Source organism: Dipodomys spectabilis, unplaced genomic scaffold (genome assembly GCF_019054845.1).
Source record: "Dipodomys spectabilis isolate Male_0828 unplaced genomic scaffold, ASM1905484v1 ptg000019l, whole genome shotgun sequence".
Lineage (NCBI taxonomy): Eukaryota > Metazoa > Chordata > Mammalia > Rodentia > Heteromyidae > Dipodomys > Dipodomys spectabilis.
In genome coordinates, this window is record NW_024870696.1 from 12,701,546 (window position 1) to 12,720,414 (window position 18,869).

General features: G+C 41.4%; 1 protein-coding gene across 1 annotated transcript in view; it reads right to left on the bottom strand.

The window, feature by feature from the left end:
* Rgsl1 (regulator of G protein signaling like 1) overlaps positions 1-18,869 on the bottom strand; it is a 49,675-nt gene that overhangs the window by 19,256 nt on the left and 11,550 nt on the right. Inside the window, exons 8-11 of the mRNA XM_042674629.1 lie at positions 12,790-12,852; positions 10,847-11,066; positions 7,298-7,405; positions 4,062-4,167 (exon numbers count right to left, since the gene is read on the bottom strand). Of these exons, the coding sequence (XP_042530563.1) occupies positions 4,062-4,167; positions 7,298-7,405; positions 10,847-11,066; positions 12,790-12,852 (497 nt within the window). The remainder of the gene's footprint in view (positions 1-4,061; positions 4,168-7,297; positions 7,406-10,846; positions 11,067-12,789; positions 12,853-18,869) is intronic.

Here is an 18,869-nt window from a genome sequence, read left to right on the forward strand (position 1 = left end):
TTCCATTTACTGATTTCCTCTTCTATTGCTCCTCAAATAGAGTTAATTCAAATGTCTCATATGCAAATTTCCTCTGGCTTTATGTTTTTTCCTGAACAATTTGTGCTTTCTCTGTGGTTCTGATTTTTATTGATAATGATGAAACAGTACCTCTAGTTTTCATTAGATCCACTCCCAGATTTCAATTTCTCTGGGGGTATCATCTTTATGTCAGTTTTTATTTCAAGTACTCTACATAGAGCTACCTGTTGAGCAATTTGTTCTTTCTTCTTATGCATGAATTAGCCATACGGATTTATTTTTATCTCATTTTTATTGTAAAGGTGATGTACAGATGGGTTACAGTTACATAAGTCACGTAATGAGTACATTTCTTTGTAAACAAGGGTCACCCTCCCAAACCTCCCCCACCCCAAGTTGTATAGTTCATTTCTAACATAGTGTCTAGTGAATATCACTGCTGAATTAGTTCACCCTTTGTACCACTATTTCTGTGCTTCCCCTTCCCCTTCCCCAAACAGATATAAACTTACATACAAAACAAAAAGTATAGAAATAAAAAGCAGGAACAAAGGGGGAAAATTTTTTAAAAGATAAAAAAAAAATCACAAAAAGTTTTTAAATTTATCATGTCCAAGTATAATATATTTTTTTTACTATCCATTGTGTTGTAGTTACTACATCTGAAGGAAACCATGCAACCTATGTTTCTTTGGGTCTGGCTTACTTTGCTTAGTATAATTTTTTTCTAAGTCTTTCCATTTCCTTACAAAGGGGGCAATGTCATTCTTTCTGATGGAAACACAGAATTACATTGTGTACATATACTACATTTTCTTGATCCATTCTTCCACTGACAGGCATCTGGACTGATTCCATATTTTAGAGGTGGTAAACAATGCTGCAATGAACATAGTTGTGCTGGTAGCTTTAGTGTGGCCTGGTTTGTGGTCAATTGGATAAATGCCCAGGAGTGGAATTGCTGGGTCATAAGGATGCTCTATGTTTAGTCTTTTGAGGAACCTCAATATTACTTTCCAGAGTGGTTGAAAAAGTTAACATTCCCTTTTGATCACATCCCGCCAGCATCTGTGATAAGTTTTTTTGATAATAGACAATTCTAACTGGGATGAGGTGGAATCTCAATGTTGTTTTGATTCACATTTCCTTTATGACCAGAGATGTTGAACATCTTTTTATGTGTCTATTGGCCATTCTTACTTCTTATTCTCAGAAGTTTCTCTTTAGGTCATTAGCCAATTTACTGAGTTGTTGCTTCTTTGAGGATTTGTTTCTTGGGGGGGGGGGTAGTTTTTTGAGCTCTAAGTTTATTTTAGATATGAGGTCTTTGTCTGATGCATAGCTAGTAAAGATTTTCTATTCTGTGGGCTTTCTATTTATCTTGCTAGCTATGTCCTTTGCCCTGCAGAAATTCTTCAGTTTGATGCAATTCCATATATCCAGTCTTTCTGTGATTTGTTGTGATTCTGGATCTTTACTTAGGAAGTTTTTGACCCATGCCTAGGAGCCCTTATGTTTCCTCTATCCCTTCTTGTAATATTTTCAAGATAATGGCCTTACATTGAGGTATTTGGTCCATTTGGAATTGATTCTGTTGCAGGGTGATATATAAGAATCTAACTTCAGTTTTCTACACGTGTATAGCCAATTCTGTCACCACCATTTGTTGAATGGCATAAACCACCAGTGTCTGGTTGCAACGTGTAGAATTTTAAATGACTAAACATATCACTTTTATTTGATTGAGCTTAAGGAACACCCAGTATTAACACAACTTTTAATTTTTTGTGGCTGTACATTTATTCACATTTTCAACTTCTTGAATCTCTTTCAGTAATTTGAATACCTGCAGAAGTTTATCACATCTGAGTTATCTTATTTGTTCCTTATTAATTGCTATCTTTGGGCCATCTCTTCAGCACATGGAGAGAGTTTGACCTTACCCCTCAAACACTTCCACATCTTTGTAATTGAATTCCTACATACAGTTCAGGGCCTCTTCTGATACTCTAAACGTTCCCTGATCCTTACACAAAAGTCCTCTGTGTTCTCTCAAAACATGGTAAGGTCAGCCTTGTGTTTTATTTAGGTGTATGCTGGATTAGCAACAAGGACTGTATCTTTTTCTTTCTTTCTTTCTTTTTACCCTTTTTATGGCTCTATAGTGCTTACTGGATGTCTGGGACATGGTTTGTAATCCATGATGTCATTATGTTGAATTTGGGCTGGGGTAAGGCATAAGCAAATTGTGCCTGTGGTCATCGATCTTGAGCTACTTGCTGATCACCACAGAGATCTTAACTGAAGTCCTGAGTCTGGACAGGGTGACTGCACATTCCAACTAGTACTTAATGCTTTTAAGAATATGTGGTTTAGAAGACTTCTGTGAGACATACCTTCTACTACCCTGGAAAATAAGTATTTCTATAGATGTTGCAGAAGGCATTGAGTAATACAAAATGGAACAACAAAATGAATGAATGATTGGAATGCAAGGAAGAATTTCCATTATTTGAAAGGGAGAAAGGCTGACCTAGAAGAAGTCTTGCACTCGCTCACGAGTGCCAAAAGTAGCGGAAAGCATTTCTGTGACTATTTGTACTTTAGGGATTGAGAGTTTCGGGGAGGGGGTGTCCTGGCAGACACAGCATTTGGAGAAGGTGGCAGGTAGAGGCGCACTGGGGCTGCAGGGAGAGGAAAGGAAGGCTGGTGCGTTGTCTGAAGGAAAGACCGCATGGTTTTGGTGGAGCAGAGGCCATCTCTCTGACTGAGGAGAGGCATGGGCATGTGGACTGCTTAGGGAACTATTACCCAACTTTACAATCAAAACAAAAACCAACAAAAGCCTCAAGTGGGTAAGGATACTTGTACAAAAATGTTTTTTAGGGTACTATTTATTTGTTTATTTGTTTGTTTTTTTGGTTGGTCGTGGGGCTTGAACTCTGGGCTTGGGTGCTGTCCCTGTGCTCTTCAGCTCAAGGGGAGCGCTCTACCACTTGAGCCACAATGCTACTTCTGGTTTTCTAGTGGTTTTATTGGAGATGAGTCTCACAGACTTTCCTGCCTGGGCTGCCTTTGAACTGTGATCCTCAGATCTCAGCCTCCTGAGTAGCTACGATTACGGGTGTGAGCCACTGGCGCCCGACTTAGGGTACTATTTATAGCAATGAAAAAATTAGACAATTCCATTAAAAGGGTATGGCTAAAGAAACAATCCATGTACATACTACAAAAGGGAGTAGGTTGAGAAATACTAACAAAATTATGTCCATGAAAGTTAAAAATTTTTTGGAAGTACTGAGGTTTGAATTCAAGGCCTCATGCTTGCTAATCTGATGCTTATCCATTTGAACCACAACTCCAGCCCTGGTTTTTTTGGTTGGTCATAGGGCTTGAACTCTGGGCCTGGGTGGTGTCCTTCAGCTCTTTAGCTCAAGGCAAGCGCTCTACCACTTGAGCCACAGCACCACTTCCCCTGGTTTTCTTTTGCTGATTATTTTTTTACATAAGGTCTCATGAACTCCTCTGCCTGGGCTTTGCTTCACCCGCAATCCTTCTGCTTTTAGCCTCCCAAGTAGGCTAGGGGTGCAGGTTGTAGCAGGCTCCATGATAGTTTTAAAAAGTTTCTGTATAGCCAGGTGCTGGTGGCTCATGCCTGTAATCCTCGCTACTCGGGAGGCTGAGATCTGAGGATAAAGATTCAAAGCCAGCCCAGACAGGAAAGTCTGTGAGACTCTTATCTCTAATTAGCTACCAGAAAACTGTAAGTGGTGCTGTGGCTCAAAGTGGTAGAGTGAAGTTTTGAGTGAAAAAGCTCAGAGACAGCGCCTAGACCATGAGTTCAAGCCCTATGACTGACCAAAAAAAGTTATTGCATAATATATATTATGTCGTGCCAATTTGAGAAAATAAACAGTAATTTGAAATGCAAATTGTTCTTATTCATATAGGTATAATACATGGAAAAAAGAACTGGGAATCTACACACAGAGGAAAGGTCGTACGTAACAATGTTTCTGTGGCTACAGCCTACATCTTACCTGGGCCGCATTGAAGGCTTCCTCATGCCCACTTTTTTGGGAAGAGACGGTTTCCTGCGTGAAGAGGACATCACCTTTGGCTCCTTGATTATTTTCACTTCAATTTCTAAGAAAAAAAAAAGCACAAGGATTTCCTAGTGTTGTTGGGGAAACACATTTTATGAGTAACATTGTAGAGAATAAGAAGGAACAAAAATAGGAGGGACATTTCTCAGTGCACGTGGAAAGCCAATGTCCCAGTGCTGAGCACAGACTATGACATGCTTTGGTCTCAGGGCCAGGCTGTGTTAGCTGGGAATGTGGGCTGTGGGGCCAGAGCACACCCACCTCAGAGACTTCTCATTACATTACTCAACCCCAAATTCCATCCATCTTCCCATCAGCCATTCCAACGGACCCACATGCCAGACAACATTCTGTCAACTACAGATCCTTGACCTCATCTTTAAGAATTTCCTTCACCTTGCTTTAGCTAGGACCTTTTTCTTTCCAGGGACACTGATTCCAACTGCAATGGTATACTGCTACATCGCACATGATTCAGGTCTGAGTCTGGTTCTCTATATCCATGGAGAACCATTGTTCTAAGAAGTATATTAAAACACCATTTTTAAAAGAAATACTAGATCTCATGGATGTTAGTATTTATAAGAGCCCTTCAGGGGTAATGTTTTAGAATGAAAATACAGGCCTATGAACTCACCTGGAGTGGGGATGGTGTTATTGATCATCATTGCCAGAAAGTAGAGTTTGACCTCATCATAGTCAGTACTTTAACATGTCTACTAAGTGGAATGTACATGCAGAGGAAGTTTGATGCCATTTGATGATACTTTCAGAGACAGACATCCAACAGAAAGGGTTGAGCCTTGTGCCACTGGCTCACACTTTTAATTCTAGATAGTTAGGAGAGGCTAAGCTCTGAGGATTGAAGTTCAAAGCCAGTCTGGGAGGAAAGTTTTTGAGACTCCATTTTCAGTTAACCAGCAAAATGCTTAATTGGTGGTATGGTTCAAGTGCCAGATCACCAGCCAGCCATGAGAGAAAAAGTTGAATGCGAGTGTGAGGCTCTGAGTTGAGGTTCCAATACCCCTTCCTCTTACTCACACAAAGAGAAATGAAGTAACAAGAATCACCGGGCGCCAGTGGCTTACACCTAGCTAGTCAGGAGGCTGAGATCTGAGGATTGCAGTTCAAAGCCAACCCCAACAGAAAACCTCTCAGAAAGGGCTGGGAAGGTGGCTCAGTGGTAGAGTGCTTGCCTTGCATGCATGAGGCCCTGGGTTCCATTCCTCAGCACCACATAAGCAGAAAAGGCTGGAAGTGGTGCTGTGGCTCAAGTGGTAGAGCGCTAGTCTTGAGCTGAAGAGCTGAGGGACAGTGCCCAGGCCCAGAGTTCAGGCCCTATGACTGGCAAAAACAAAACAAAACAAAAAAACCTCTCAGAAAATCAGAAGTGGTGCAGTGGCTCAAGTGGTAGAGTCCTAGCCTTGAGCTGAAGAGCTGAGGGGACAGGATTCAGGCCCAAAGTTCAAGCCCCATGACTGACGAAAGAAAGAAAGAAAGAAAGAAAGAAAGAAAGAAAGAAAGAAAGAAAGAAAGAAAGAAAGAAAGAAAGAAAGAAAGAAAGAAAGAAAGAAAGAAAGAAAGAAAGAGAATTTATACAGATCTAAGTATATACAAATGAGTTGATAAAGAAATGAAATTTAGACTGTGGAAAACTAGATATATATTTTTAAGTAGAAAGAAGAATAAAGATAAAAGGAAAACCCAAAAGACTCTCAAAACAAATCTTTCTTAGGATAAACCACTTCGAAATGCTGGCTTTAAAAAAAAAATCTGCAGGTGCCGGTGGCTCACGCCTGTAATCCTAGCTACTCAGGAGGCTGAGATCTGAGGATTGCTGTTCAAAGCCAGCCCCAGCAGGAAAGTCCGAGAGACTCTTATCTCCAATAAACAACCAGAAAACTGGAAATGGTGCTGTGACTCAAGTGCTAGAGCGCTTGCCTTGATCTGAAGAGCTGAGGGGCAGCGCCCAGGCCCAGAGTTCAAGCCGCATGACTAACAAAAAACAAACAAAAAATCTAAAGTCATAAATAAGTTTGTAAGAAATGAAGACAAAATAAAAACATAACAGAGATTGGCTAAGAAGAGAATACTAAAAGCCAGAAAGGCAGTGGATAACACAGCTGCTGTAGAGGTCCTGCCGGTTCATTCCACAATGAGACACAAAACAAAGCCATAGGTCTTTAAAAAGAATCAAAGAATTTGCTAGGCTGTTTTTATGCCAGAGACATTTGGCAATTATGTAAGTTGAGAAATTCAGACAAGCTTTCTGTAGATTCTCAGATGCAATCAAGAATCTCTCTGTCTCTCTCTCCTCTCTCTCTCTGTCTGTCTCTCTCTCCTCTCTGTCTGTCTGTCTGTCTGTCTGTCTCTCTCTCTCTCTCTCACACACACACACACACACACACATACACACCCCAGGATCAAGTTTTATAGACTCTGAAATTTAATTAAAAGCTTCCAGTAACCAAGGGAAGACTTGGTGAAAGAAGTGATCGCCTTGTGGTAAGAAAGTGCCTGGTATTTTAAACAATCTTCAGGGGTCTTTCCAGCCCCTTTTGTCGGCACAGCCTTAAAGACAGCAGCTCACACTCCTGTCCAAAGCCCATGGACTGTAGCATGTGCTACGAGAAGGAACAGCCATTCTCTCAGCTGCCTGGAGTGTTGGCCACTGTTGACTCAGAACTCAAGCTTCCTCTGGGAGTTGCCTGGACTTGGCCCCACTCCCAGGGACATCCACGTCCTGAGGAAGTAAGCCAACCCGAGTCCCTTGCATCAGTGAGGATCCAAGGGGTCTGCTGTGCTGGCCACTCTCACAGTTCTGCTTTCCTTACTGTTTCTACGTGTTATTTCAAGAACACCCCTTGATAAACGTCCTTCCACAAAGTTTGGACTCTGGGGAAACTTGGCCAGAGATGAATCCACATTGTTTAAAACCCCTAGTGGATAAGAAAGCTAGGAATGAACAATCTTATTCACTGTTCAATGAATTTATGATTCCCTCTCATTTTCATGGTGCCTCTCCAACAGCTTTGTGGGAGAGGAAAAAACAGTCGTTCATTAACTTTGGACCATATCTCCACTGAAAACAAAATATGGTTCCTCTTTTGGCTTATGACCTTTGAGAAGACCTAATTAACTTAAATTTACCCCAGAGTTAAAAGACTTGCCTATTTGAGGTGCTTTCTCACAATATATTTTGTAGTCCTCACTGATCTTCTCTATAGCCATCTTTGGATTCTTATAGCAGAGTTCTTTAAAGGTCATTTTGTTAAAGTCTGGAAAATAAGGAAAAGCAGAGATATCTTAATTGTCTGCTCTAGGTTCAAAGATTCACTTGCTTTTCTTAAAGGTATTGACTTTAAAGGGTTATTTACATAAGGCAATAGGGGTGTGTGTGTGTGTGTGTGTGTGTGTGTGTTGGTTCTGGGGCTTAAACTCAGAGCTGCCCCTGAGCTTCTTTTGCTTAGGGAGTCACAGCTCCACTTTCAGGTTTGGGGGTAGTTTGTTGGAGAGAAAAGTTGCATGGACTTTCTGGCCTGGGCTGGCTTCAAACCATGATCCTCAGACCTCAGTCTCTAGGATTACAGGTGTGAGCCATGGTGCCTGGCACTTGAAAAGGATAATAGCATTTTAGTATAACACTCACACAAAGAATACAAATTTTCTAAGCCAAATTGGGAGCAAGGAAACACAGTCTCCCTTCCCTTTCAGTCTGAGTGGATACTGCCCTTCTCTGGGCAGCTTAACCCATGGTGGAGTGTTAGAAAAATAAAACACACTGAACTGATGGTGAATGCAGATACAGGAAGTAACTCATGCAAATGAATGTCGATCCCTTCCAGGCAACCATCTGCCACTGCAAGAAGCAGTTGCAAATGAATTTCAAATATTTTTTTGCTTCAAAATTTGTAGTATTTTAGGATAATAACTGTCAAATAATTCATTCTGACACTTCTCGTTGGCTTTGACTTTGGGAATTAATTTCAGAAGTGATAGTTCAGATATCTGAATATCATTAATCACTGCAAATTATTTACTCTGAGGTGAGTTAGATTTCTTTTCTGACAACAGGCAAAATTATTTTGAATAATTTTTTTCTGTAAATTAATAAAACATCTTTTAGTACTCAAAATGCATTTGGACAACAAGGCCAAGAGAGGAAGTTCTAATAATGTTTGGGACAATTAAAGCAGAAAAGCAACACGTTGCAGCCTAAAAGATGAAAACCATTATTTGAGCTCTGGGGAGTTTGAGCACATCTAATTTCACAGAATTCTTCTGGGACGCTCCTCCAGTTCTAAAGCAAAAATTCTGGAGCCTAGAAGGAATCCTGGAGTGAGGATCTATAAAATACAGTTGTCTTTATGCCATCATCATCATCATCATCATCATCATCATCATCATCATCATCATGATGTCAACCAGGTGACTCTGGTCCTCAGTGGCAAGGCCAGAAAGGCCAGAAAATTGTTCCTGTAGCGAATCCAGGCTTTTACTCCTGGATCCCTCCCCTCCCTGCTGAACAGCCTTGGACAGGGCTTTTCACCTTTCTGACTTTCAGTCTCCTCTCAGAAAACTTGAGAGTATCTTAGCTCCAGTGCTCTATGATCATGTTTGTGCTAGAGTGTGAGTGGAGGTGCCAGACGGCCTGGGAGTCAGGGCTCCTAGCCTGGGAAAATGCCACAGAGGAGCTTTTTCAGATCAGACTTGTGCTTCCAAGGAGCAGTGGTGTGTTGAGAGAGGAAGAGAAGTCTGCAGACAATGCTTCTCACTCCTTCTGGCCACTCTGGCTGTCTATAGCCAATAAAGCAGTGCCCAGCATTTCCCAGAATCTGTATGGTGGATTTTTCAGAATACTTTCTTTCAGTGGGGAGGGGGAGGAGGGAGGGTGGTAGAGTAGGGAGAGATGGGAAGGGATGGGAAGGGGAAACAAAGGAGGAGGCAACAATGCTTGATAAGAAATGTACTCATTACCTTGCTTATGTAATTGTAACCCCTCTGTATGGTAATTTCACAATAAAAAAAAATTTAAAAATTTTAAATTTTTTTTAAAAAAGAATACTTTCTTTCACTTTTGTCATGATTCCTGGGAGAAGTTCTGGTTTTATAGAGAAAGTCTGTGCATGCTAGATTTAAATAGCCCTTTTCCAAGCATAGGTCTGAAGGGCAAATACCCAGGATACCTTAATACCTAATTCTGTGCATACAATATGTATAAAGAGTGAACATTTGCTTTGTTTTGGTGTGTGTGTGTGTGTGTGTGTGTGTGTGAGTGTTTTGCCATGGATCAAACCCAGGTCCTCACAAATATTAGGCAAAGACTATAATACTTAGTGACACTCCCAAGCACAGTAATGACTTTTTTTTAAAGCATTAATCACTGGGTGCTGGTGGTTTATGCCTGTAATATTAGCTACTCAGGAAGCTGAGATATGAGGATCATAATTTGAAGCCAGGCTTGGTGGGAAAGTCTGTGAAACTATTTCCAATTAACCAACAAAAAGCTGGGAGTGGAGTTTTGGCTCAAGTGGTAGTATGCTTTGAATAAAAAGGAACTCAGAACAGTGCTCGCACCCTGAGTATAAGCTCCAGGACTGGCAAGAAAAAAAAACGGTATTATATTTTATTTGGTAATCTACTAAGTACTATTTACTGAGCACCTGTATGTGTGTGTGTAACTATATTGCTTCTAGTTCCCTCAGTAGTCCTGCAAATCACTAGCCATCGTTCCTAATCTCTAGATGAAGAAATGGGGTTCAAAGGGATGAAGCACTTAGTTTTTCTTGTTCCCACTTTAACAGTGGTTTCAAAAGTGTAAGTAATGACTCACTAATATATCCAGAGAGAGAGACTCCTTGTTTTTGCAACAAGAAATGTTAGAGTACATCATCCTATGTCATAACAATAGGCATTACACTATGAAATCTCTTCTGTGTAGGTATATACAGGTACACAGTCATGTATTTAGAATAATGAGGTCAAAGCGCTATTTGATGTGGAATAAAGTTTGGGAAATACTGTAGCTCTCCAACTGCCTCAGAATAGATCATTAAGTCTACTTAAATTTGCATAAGACTGGCCCACATATATTGAACTCTTACCACTGCTATCCACTGTGATAAAGGCCTTATAGATGACCTTCGGTTGCCTGTACAAGAAGTCTGGTATTCTTCAAATCTTATAAATGGGAAAACAGGCAAAAGTTAAATACATTTGGCAAGTCTACAAAATCAATAGTAGGGCTAGGCTATAACCTCAAGCCTCCAGGACAGAAAGCTTTGGGCTCCTAACAATTACTTTCCACTGCCCTGGTCGGCTGTTGTGGTTACGCTAAAGTCAGGAAGTGGCTGCTTGAAGATTTCATAGTTAGGCTCCTGGATCAGATTCTAGAAGAAGCTGGGTGAGGTAGAACATCAGATGTGTGAAATGGAGTCATCATTGATGACTGTGCTGATACTTGGTTGGCAGGAATTTGCCCAACTTGGAGCTCCAGTAGAGGATGCCATATTAATCCTTTTAGATTTAAATCCTGCCTGGGCCTCTTACTGTGTGACCTTGGGAAGGTCACTTCCTCTCTGCCTGTTACTCAGTACCTAAGATCAAAATAAAGCAATCTTTGTATGGCATAGGGCTGCAGAATCCCTTAAATATTAGTTAATTATTTTTCCAGTTGCCTATATGTGAGGGTTAAAAAAATTAATAGTAACTTTTCTTACCTTCTAGAAACACTGGAGACTTCACTTCTACCTGGAGAGACCCATTTTTCCTCAGGTTCTCAGTGGCTACTGTTTGCCATGCAGGAGAATCCATTTTCTCTATGTTAGCCAAACTCTGGCTTAACTCCAGAGACTCCTGAAGCCTCTTGTAAAGAAAAATGCTGTCTTCTCGGCTTGGAGATTCTTTATTCCACCGGGCTATGACATACCGGCTCTGAGTCTAAGAGGAGGAGAGATGGTAGATAGCACTGTCTACAGGAATTATCTCAAACAAGAGTTTAGAATAACTTGGTCCTCCAAGCCTCCCTGACATAAATTTAGCCAATTTTGCCAGTTGTAGGAGTTGAACTCAGAGCCTGGGCACTGTCTCTGAGCGATTTTGCTCAAGATTTTGCTCTACTATTTTGAGCAACAGCTCCACTTCCGGTTTTCTGGGGGTTAACTGGAGATGAGTCTCATGGGGGCTGGGAAGGTGGCCCAGTGGTAGAGTGTTTGCCTTGCATGCATCAGGCCCTGGGTTTGATTCCTCAGCACCACATAAGCAGAAAAATCTGGAAGTGGTGCTGTGGCTCAAGTGGTAGAGCACTACCTTTGAGCTGAAAAGCTGAGAGATAGTGCCCAGGCCCAGAGTTCAAGTCCCATGACCAAAAAAAGAAAGAGTCTCACGGACTTTCTTGCCCGGGCTTGCTTTGAACCATGATCCTCAAATCTCAGGCTCCTGAGTAGCTAGGATTACAGGTATGAGCCAAAAGCATCCAGCTGTCTTCAGTTAAAAGCCATTGCTCTTTTATATACCAATCCTCTCCCTCTTCTACTAAAATCATTTTGTTTTCTTAAAAAAATTATTTTTCGGGGCTGGGAAGGTGGCTCAGTGGTAGAGCGCTTGCCTTCCATGCATGAGGCCCTGGGTTCAATTCCTTAGCACTACATAAGGAAAAAGAAAAAAGCCGGGAGTGGCGCTGTGGCTCAAGTGGTAGAGGGCTAGCCTTGAGCTGAAGAGCTGAGAGGCAGCGCCCAGGCCCTGAGTTCAGGCCCCACGAACGGACCCAAGGAAAAAAAAAAAATTTCTGGGCTGGGCCTATGGCTTAGTGGCAAAGTGCTTGCCTAGCATGCATGAAGCCCTGGGTTTGATTCCTCAGTACCACACAAGCAGAAAAAGCTGGAAATGCACTGTGGCTCAAGTGGCAGAGTGTTAGCCTTGAGCAAAAGAAGTTCAGGGACAGTGCCCAGGCCCTGAGTTCAAGCCCTAGGACTGGTAACATATATACATACATATATATGTATAAATACATATATATGTATACATACACACATACATATGTATACATGCATATATACATATATACTCAACATATATTAGTTGTCTGAAGTAAGGTTGATGATATTTCCATACATGCAGATAAGAAACCTTGATCATATCCACCCCCTCTACTACTCTTTCTTATCCTTATACTCCTTATACCCTAAGTCTCTCCTTTTATTACCTTTTTTTTTTTCAAAAAATTTAAATGGGTTTCATTATGACTTTTTCACACACACACACACACACACACACACACACACACACACACACACTGTATTTCCTCATTTTCTCTAAGAGAGAATTTCTATGGGCATGACTTCATCAAAATCAGCTGAGTCGGGGCTGGGAAGGTAGCTCAGTGGTAGAGCGCTAGCCTTGAGCTGAAGAGATGAGGGACAGCCCCCAGGCCCAGAGTTCAGGCCCCACGACTGGACCAAAAAAAAAAAAAAAAAATCAGCTGAGTCTTTTTCCTCAAGAGATTTTTCTTTAGAATACCAAAGACTGAACCAATCTCCAGTGGCCTCTAGGGGAAAAAAAAAAAACATCATTTCATTTACTTCAGCAAAGAAGGCTACTAAGATAAAAGTGCCTTCTCCTCCCTCAACCTCATGATTCTTCCTCAACCCAAAGTCTGTCCTACTGTAAAGAGAAGAAACCAGTGGTCCTCTTCATCCAGGAACGCGTCATACCAATGGCTGAGGATCTGAAATCCAAACAGAACATGAACATCATGAGATGAATACTCGCCACATCTTTCTGGTCTTAACTTTGGCATAGAGAAAGCTGTAGATCCTAGATTCTCTCATCTGGAGATCTGGTAGACAGCAAATATGAGCTACCACCAACCACAAGACAGTCCTTTATTGCTCTGAAGGTAGCAGCTCACACAGCTCACAAAGTCTATCGCTAAGTCTTAGAGAATATGAATAAATATATTTTGAAAAATATATAATTTATAGAATAATTATTTAGCATCTGCATACTACTTGATTCATTCTCAAAGTACTCGTTTTGAGTTTCAAAATGTCTTTAAAAATGAAGCAACTTACGTGGTCTATGGGGGGAAGATGTTGAGAGAGGGGAAACACAAATGGAAGGAAAATCAGTGAAGACACATTAAATGTATGTTATGTAAAAATTGAACTATGAAACCTGAGGATAGGGACAGGAGAGGAAAGAAGAAAAAGCAAGATGGAAGAAAGATCAAGAGTGACCTGATTTTTGGGATTGAAACCCCTTTTTACAACTACTAAATACAAATAAATAATTCAAAGAAGAAAAAAGAAAGAGTAAATATTAAGGGCAAATATAGTATCCTCCTGGTTCCTCATAGATTTCCAGGAATAACTAGAGTGTCCTCACATGGAAACTTATTAAATTCACAAGTTACAAAATATGATTTTATCTCAATTCTCAATTTACACATGATCACAGAAACATGAAAGAGTTTAGACTTTAAGTTTGTCCAAGACATCAGAGCCAAATAACATCAGAGCCAGTATTTAGACCATTACCACAAGTCAGGAAGTAGACATCAGCTGCTAAGCTAAAGGAACTCACCAAATAATTGTTAATCAGTATAATTGGAGGATGCTTGTTGGATGAAATCCAGAAAAGATTGTCCTGGGCAAAGTTAAAAGAAGGGTCATTTCTAGCTGGGACTGACTAGCTCAGCAAATGAAGGTAGTATATGTATTTTCAATGTATATCTTCCCCAGTAATTTTATGTTTTGTTTTTTGATTAGCACCAATTAATTGTGCAGAGAAGTCTCATTTGATCTAAATATGCATGTTTAGTGTTGATACGTGTTACAATGTTATGTCCTTATATTTTGTAGTAAGATTTATGTTTTCATGCGCTTTTGTTCTATTGCTTAGCATCTTTTGGTTTCTTGTATAGCACTTGTAGCAGTGGAAAACTCTTTTTTATTTGTCTGGGAAAGTTTTCATTGTTCCTTCACTTTCTTTTTACAAGTATTGGGGTTTGAACTAAAGATCTCACACTTGCTAGGTAGGCGCTCTGTCGCATGAGCCATACCTCTAACCCTATTTGCTTTAGGTTAATTTTCAAACAGTCTCTTGGTTTATGTTTGGGAAAGTGCTGAACTGTGATCCTCTACCTATGTGTTCTTTATACTGGGATTATAGGAATGTGTCACCATACCCAGTTTATCCCTTTCTATTTTTTTGTCTTTCTTTTTTTAATTGTTATTGTAAAGGTGATATACAGAGGGTTTACAGTTACATAAGTCAGGTAGTGAGTATTTTTCATTTTGTAGGGTTGGTAGTTATTTTCTTTCAATACACTGAACATATCATCTGAATTGCTCCTTGTCTGCCGGGTTTCTGCTGGTTAATTTGCAGACACTTAAAAAATCTCCCTGGTATATAACAGGTCATTTTTCTCTCACTGCTTCCTAAATTCTCTTTGTGGGCTAACTGATTTGTATTATTTGGTAGTGGTATTCAGGTTTAAACTCAGGGCCTTGTGCTTGCTAGGCAGGCTCTGTACCACTTAAACCATATCTCCAGCCCTTCTTGCTTTAGTAATTCTTCAAATAGTGTTTTATGTTTATGTTTCAGCAGGCCTAAATCATTCTCTTTCTCTTTACACTTCCTACGTAACTGAGATGACAAGAGTATGCCACTATACCAGCTTTTTGTTAGTTCATTTGTGGTCTCATAAAATTCTGTATGGGACAGTGTTTAACTATGAATCTCCCAATCTTTTCCTCTGAGTAGCTGGGATTACAGATATGAGCCACTGCATCTGGCTCTTCGTAGATTTTTTAAAAAATAATGTAATGAAAGCATGTTTTAGTGTAAACTCCTTTGGAATCAGTATCATTAGGAAGCCTTGATGCTCATCAATCTGGATGCTCATTTGTTAGCTTCTTGATGTTTTAACTCTCCTCCTCCTCCTCCTCCTCCTCCTCCTCCTCCTCCTCCCCCCTCCTCCTCCTCCCCCTCCTCCCTCCTCCTCCTCCTCCTCCTCCTCCTCCCCCCTCCTCCTCCTCCCCCTCCTCCTCCCCCTCCTCCTCCCCCTCCTCCTCACCCTCCTCCTCCCCCTCCTCCTCCTCCTCCTCCTCCTCCTCCTCCCCCTCCCCCTCCTCCTCTTCCTCCTCCTCCTCTTCCTCCTCCTCCTCCCCCCCTCCTCCTCCTCCTCCTCCTCCTCCCCCCTCCTCCTCCTCCCCCTCCTCCCTCCTCCTCCTCCTCCTCCTCCTCCTCCTCCCCCCTCCTCCTCCTCCCCCTCCTCCTCCCCCTCCTCCTCCCCCTCCTCCTCCGCCTCCTCCTCCTCCTCCTCCTCCTCCTTTCTTCTTCTTTGTGTACTGACCCTGAGTCTTAAACACAGAGCTTTAGTGCTGTCCTTGAGCTTTTTTTTTTCTCAAACCTAGCAATCAACCACAGCTCCACGATCAGCTTTTTGGTGGTTCATGGGAGATTCAACTATTTGGAGATGAATCCTCATATCTTAGCCTCCTGAGTATTTAGGATTACAGATGTGAGTCACCGGTGCCTAGCATCATTATTTAGATAAACTTTTTGCACCTTTATTTCATTTTCCAAGAATCCACAAATGTATGTGTAGATTCACTCCAGTGTCACACCATGTCCTGTAGACTCTCTTCACTCTTTTTCTCTGGGTTCTCTACACAGATACTTTTCAAATGGCCCATCGTTGAATTCACTCATTCTTCTGCTTGAACAAGTTTGCTGTTGAATTTCTCAGTTCAGTCCCCATATTTTTTGTGCTTCTGGGGCTTAACTCAAGGCCTAGGCCCAATCTCTCCCACTTAAGCTGTAGCTCCATTTCCATCTCTTTTTTTTGGTGGGTAATTGAAGAATATCAAGGACTTTCCTGCCCAGGCTGTCTTTGAATCCACAGATCTCAGGCTCCTGAGTAGCTAAGACTAGACATGATCCACCAGAACCTGGCACAGTTACCACATTCTTGAGATCCATAATTTGTTTGGCTCTTTTTGTAGTTTTTCTTTATTGAATTTCATGTTTTGTTTGCATCCTCTTTGCATGATTGTTATCTTTGTTCTCTTGTTTTTTAAACATGATTATTTTGAATTTCTTGACAAGCAGTTTGTGAATCTCCTTGTTCTTAGCATCAGCTGCTAGAACTTTATTCTCTTTGATGGTGTCATGCATATTTGATTCTTCATGATCCGTATAGTCCTGAACTGGTATGTGTGCCTTTAAAGGAGAATTTACCTATTTCCATTTTTAAAGACTAGTTTGGTCAGTAAAAGACCTTAAGCAGCTGTCCCAATCAGAGATTTTTGAGCCAGTCATCTGCTGGTGTTTGTGGTCAAACTTACGACTAGGATCCATCAGTATGTGGATCCACTAAGATCCAATGTGTCTGTGGATAGGTGGAGATAAACCTTTTTTCATTGCAGATGGAACTGGAATCTAGTCTGTGGAAAGCTGTGGCTCCTTCTGGATCTGCAAGTGATCACAGCTAGAGCTGAGTCCCAAGTAGACTAGGATGGAGCTGGGTCTGCAATGTGGCAGGATAGGTCTGGCTGCTGCTGGTCAAGGACAAGGTGTTTCCTTGGGTCTGAGATTAATGGGCATTTTTACAGAAAATAGTATCTACTGGAATCTTAGGAAGTTGATATTCACTCTACAACTGAAGTTGAGCAGGGTAGAATTAGATCACAAGCCTGACTCCACATGCAGTCAGGTCTTGTCAATGGATATGTTACCAGAGACTTGCAGGTATGATTTCTTCTGGCCCATGGAGGACTGATAGCAGAATCAACAACAAGAAAGACTAGGGCTGAGTCCATGTGCAGGGGGGGAGGAGGGGACTAATTCTTGTTCTTCACTTTGGAGTGTAATTGGCAGGCCTGAAACTGGGTGCACAGACTAGATTTTTCCAAGCAGTTTCCCTTGGTCTTGGGCTCCATTAGGGTGTCACAAACTCTTGCCTGGGTTCCAAAAGCTTCCATACGTCCAACTGTGTATGGATCGTTTCCACATAATGTTTTTAGTGGGTGAATGAGGGCTGAGGACCTCCCAAGGAACATCTTGCTGATGTCGTTCTAAGTATCTGTGTATTTAGTGGCAAGTGCTAAAGTAAGGGGAGAAAGATGAATGTTTGTAGGAAAATGGCTAAAGAATGCTTCAATGAGAAGATGTCTCTTGGGTGGAGACTTAAGAGAGCTGAAGATTGAATCCACATGCATGTGTATGGCACACAAGAGCCAAGCCGGAGTGTGCCCAAGTGACAGAACACTGTATGTATGGGGAGGAGTAAATGAAGTCAGAGAGGCGAGGCTAAACACAGATAATAAGAAGGTCTGTTCATTTTAGCAAGGACATTGGATTTTACTGGAAGAAAACTGTGTTAACTGAGGCAGAATGTTATCTTATTTTCAAAGACTTCATTCACTTCCTTTCACCCAATGTCAGTAAAATGACACCAGTGTATTTTGGTAGAATCACAGTGGCTGGTGGAAATCATCCTGCTGAGAGGGAAGGAAAGACATGGAAGCAAAATGTTAGAATACCACTTAATAGTCTAGGAGAGTGGATGGAGCAAGGGCTTCTGGGTAGATATTAAAGTTTGATTCTACAGGTTTTGCCAGTGTATTGGTCATGGGATGGGGCAAAGAAGTAGATCAAAGATGATACTACAGGGCTGGGAAGGTGGCTCAGTGGTAGAGCGCTTGCCTTGCATGCATGAGGCCCTGGGTTCGATTCCTTAGCACCACATAAGCAAAAAGAAAAAAGCCGGAAGTGGTACTATGGCTCAAGTGGTAGAGCGCTAGCCTTGAGCTGAAGAGCCGAGGGACAGTGCCCAGGCCCAGAGTTTAGGCCCCACGACCAGACCCACCCCCCCAAAAAAAAGATGATACTATATCTTCAATTTGAGTAACTATAGTATACAAGACTTCTCCATACACCAACACCTTCAGCATCTTTACAGAAGACCAAGAAGACTGAGTAGGGGCTTTATTCCGATTCAGGAAGCACACTCCAGTCTGATTTTCTGACTCCAGATGCTTCCGATGAAGGCAAGAAAGCCTCAGGCTCTTCAATAATCCAGAATGTTGTAAAAGAAAGCTATGGCTGTTGATCCACTGGTTTGAATTGGCCTCATGTTGGCTACATATGCATCCCTGGATAATTATGATACACTGGAAATATGATAGCTATAGCCAAGTGTCTCAAACCATACAGATAGTTTTCTCCTGGTTCTAGACTCTGTTTTCTCTCTCTCAACTTTTTGGGCCTAGGATTGACAAAGATGTCCCAGCCTTGGCTTTGTGGTAGGCAGTGCATTGTGGGATTATCTCAGCTCTCTTCATTTCCTGGGAAACAGTCCCTTTTAGTTGTCTCTTTCTGCTATCCAGCTTGCCCTTGCCCTTTGTTTTCTGCCAAGCATGTGATGATACAGTAGTCACATTCTGGGTCTCACTTCTGGTCATTAGAATATTACCTTGCTCTCATGTGTTGTTTGGGGGTTATAAGAAGCTCCTCCCAATTGGCCATTTTCCTGGTGGATAGTTGGGAAAAGGGAGACCCTGATTTTCAATACACACTACTTTGAACAGAGTTCTTAAAATTTCCCTCAAAAAATATTCTGATTTTCTTTCATGTGATTGTTCCTAACACATTTATAAGATGATTTCTTTGTTGCTTTGTATGTCCCTTCCCCAAGATATAACCCCTGCTTTCACTGTATTTGATGTTGGTATAATT